The sequence below is a fragment of the Prosopis cineraria genome, unplaced genomic scaffold, assembly GCF_029017545.1.
Source record: "Prosopis cineraria cultivar Desert tree isolate PC_DT_omini unplaced genomic scaffold, ASM2901754v1 PC682, whole genome shotgun sequence".
NCBI classification, from domain to species: Eukaryota; Viridiplantae; Streptophyta; class Magnoliopsida; order Fabales; family Fabaceae; genus Prosopis; species Prosopis cineraria.
Window position 1 is genome coordinate 26854 of NW_026556007.1, and position 2935 is coordinate 29788.

General features: G+C 29.8%; 1 protein-coding gene across 1 annotated transcript; it reads left to right on the forward strand.

Moving 5' to 3' along the window:
* Positions 1–1726: 1726 nt before the first annotated feature.
* LOC129298010 (protein GLUTAMINE DUMPER 6-like) lies at positions 1727–2413 on the forward strand. The gene has a single exon (XM_054936389.1). It carries the CDS (start codon positions 1829–1831, stop codon positions 2195–2197), a length of 369 nt encoding a protein of 122 aa, XP_054792364.1. The 5' UTR covers positions 1727–1828; the 3' UTR covers positions 2198–2413.
* The last annotated feature ends 522 nt before the right edge of the window (positions 2414–2935 follow it).

Here is a 2935-nt window from a genome sequence, read left to right on the forward strand (position 1 = left end):
TATGTTAGAAAATTCTTTTAAAATATTTCCTATAATAAAGACCGGATAAATATTATGAAACATCAAATCACTTTCAAAAAAACATGGTAGAGACACATCACATAGTGGCATAGGAAAAGAGAGAGAAGAGGACATGAGAGGGCATAGATTCGTAGATAAAAGAGAACACGTTTAGACTTCCTTTCTTGGTTGCTTCACGGGGGAAACATGAATTGTTTCACCTTCAAAGCAACCAAATTGATCCCTAAATTCCCTTTGCGTTCCACTTTACACATCAAAACACACAACTCAAGCCATTCCTACCTATAATATAATTTCCTCATGTAATTAATATATTGTTCACAAATCTATCCCCATTTTCATATATATATATATATATATATATCTTCACTCATAATTTTTATATGTATGGTGTGCTTAAGCTTAATTGCATTAATTAATGTAACTTTATTATTATTTTTATTTTTATTCATTTGTGGCTAAATATATGAATGGTGACAAGATTAGACGACTTTGCTAGATATTCTATACTATTATGTGTTGCTTTTGAAAAGAAAGGAATTGGATTTATTTTTATATACATAAGAGATAAGCCTTGAAGATCGATCCATCATCAGGAAACTTCCATCAGAATAATTATCACACCTCACTTACACATATATAGCTGTTTTTTATTCTCTATTACAGAAAAGAATATATATATATATATATATATCACCAATTAGTCAACTATTTCTTTCAATCTCTCCCCATTAATCCCTTTTTTTAATCACCAATTTATTATTCCTTTTGCTTTTGTGGAAGAGAATGTAAGATAGAATTAATCACGACGCCTACTATAATAATATATAAAGCATAATCGTTTTTATTTAAATAAATTATGTTCATCTGTACATGTCATATAAATTTATAAGAAATCAGTTGTTATGCATTGACATCAGAAGAATATTCAATTTGTTACATTCGATTGTGTGGGTTTTTTTCTTCTTATATTTAAATCTTCAACGTAAATTTTGAGACACACATCAAGTAGCCTTTAATTTATGCCATATATTTAAAATATTTTTTCAATTAAATCGAGATATATAATTTTTTATAAATTATATATTCTAAAAAATTGTTTATTATTAACACTTCAAAATTCACTTATTTTAATTTTTATAACAAAAATATTTAATATATAAAACAAAATATCTAAATCTTTCCTCTTTTGTAATACAACAAGTATTAAATATTTATATATTTATTTCATCAAAATAAAATAGTGATTTTCTATTACCTAAAATACTTAAATAATTAATATTATTTCAAGCATATTTTAACCTTTTTTAAAAATTAAGAAGGAGTAACTTATAATAATAATTTTTAATCTGGCAAAAAATAATAACTACTACTATTATTGTTTAATAAAAGAAACAATGTGGGCATTTTATTAAAAGAAAATTAATAAATAAAAATTTTATAAAAACATTAATGTTAAATTAAAATCTCTTTACAAATAACGTTGCTAAATTAATAACTCATTTTCGTATGTTTTTAATACTAAAATATTTAAAAAAATTGATTTGACATTAATCTTTTTATGATGTCCTTGCCCGCCATTCCCTCTTTTATTAATTTCGTATACACATACAAATACAATACGTTTTTCTTTTTTTATGGAATACAAAATACTTATTTTGATATATATATATATATATATATATAGGTGGTGGGCATCAAACTTTCGCGGTTTCTGCCCTATAAATAAACTCATTGATTTTCTCCCAATCTTCGCAGAAACCCCACCAAATTCCCACAGAACAGAGATTAACAAATACTTCACAAAATGAGGCCTTCTCCATCACCTCCGACCATCTTCAACTCTTCGCCGACGCCGTCCCCGTCGTCTTCATCTGCCTACTCAAGCGGCTGTTTCCGAAGCTTGAAGTCTCCGATTCCGTACCTGTTCGGAGGGCTCGGTCTGATGCTAACCCTCATCGCAGTAGCATTGCTGGTGCTGGCCTGTTCTCATCGGAAACGACCCTCGTCGTCGTCGAATTCTCCTGGTTGTGAGGATGAAGAAAGCAAATCAGACGAAGCAGCGAAAACGACGTCGGATCCAGAGCCCAGAATTCTGGTGATCATGGCTGGACAGAGTAACGCCACTTACTTGGCAAAGCCTCTCTCTTCTTCCACCACTGAACAATCCCTATGAAGGTGAAGAAAGAAATAATTTCATTCTTCTTCTTCTTCGTTTAAATTTTGTCATTCTGGTTTTGTTATTCATAAACGTTGTTATATAGAGGCATATAAGTGTACCCGTTTTGTGTTTGGGTATGGTTTTTTTTTTTGTTTTGAAACTTGATAACGTTTTGCGAGATCTTTTATCTAATCTGGAGAACTCAATATACCCATCAGAGTTTCTATGTCATTCTTGATTGTTGTTTATTCTTTTTCAACTTCTTCATCTTCTTTATTATTTAATTTTTATTATCATTTTTGTGAGCAATATAAGTGAGGTGTGAGTTTTATTTCACGGTCACCGCCGGCTAGCCACTTGTGTTTCTGGTGATTGAATTTGTTTGTTGAACAAAAAGAGATCTAGTAGAAAGCATTAGGTTTCAGTTTTATTAATGGGAAAGTTTCACTCAAGTCCCGCACGGGGACTTAAATGCAAACAAGGATAAAGAATATGAAATTATTATGGAAGATTAGAGGGCTAAAATGAAAATAATATTACGCATGAAATGACGAAAATAGCCCTTGCTTATTTTGCAAAAAAGTCATCTTTTCAGCAACAAATTAATTGCAGTTCAAATTTTGATAAGTTATGGTTGGGATTTTAACAAGTCATTCTAGTTTAGAAGATTGCTGAATTTTTTTTTAAAAAAAGACAAACCACTCTAATAATAGGCTGTAGTTTGAATTTTGACAAGTTGTCATCCCTAAAAGC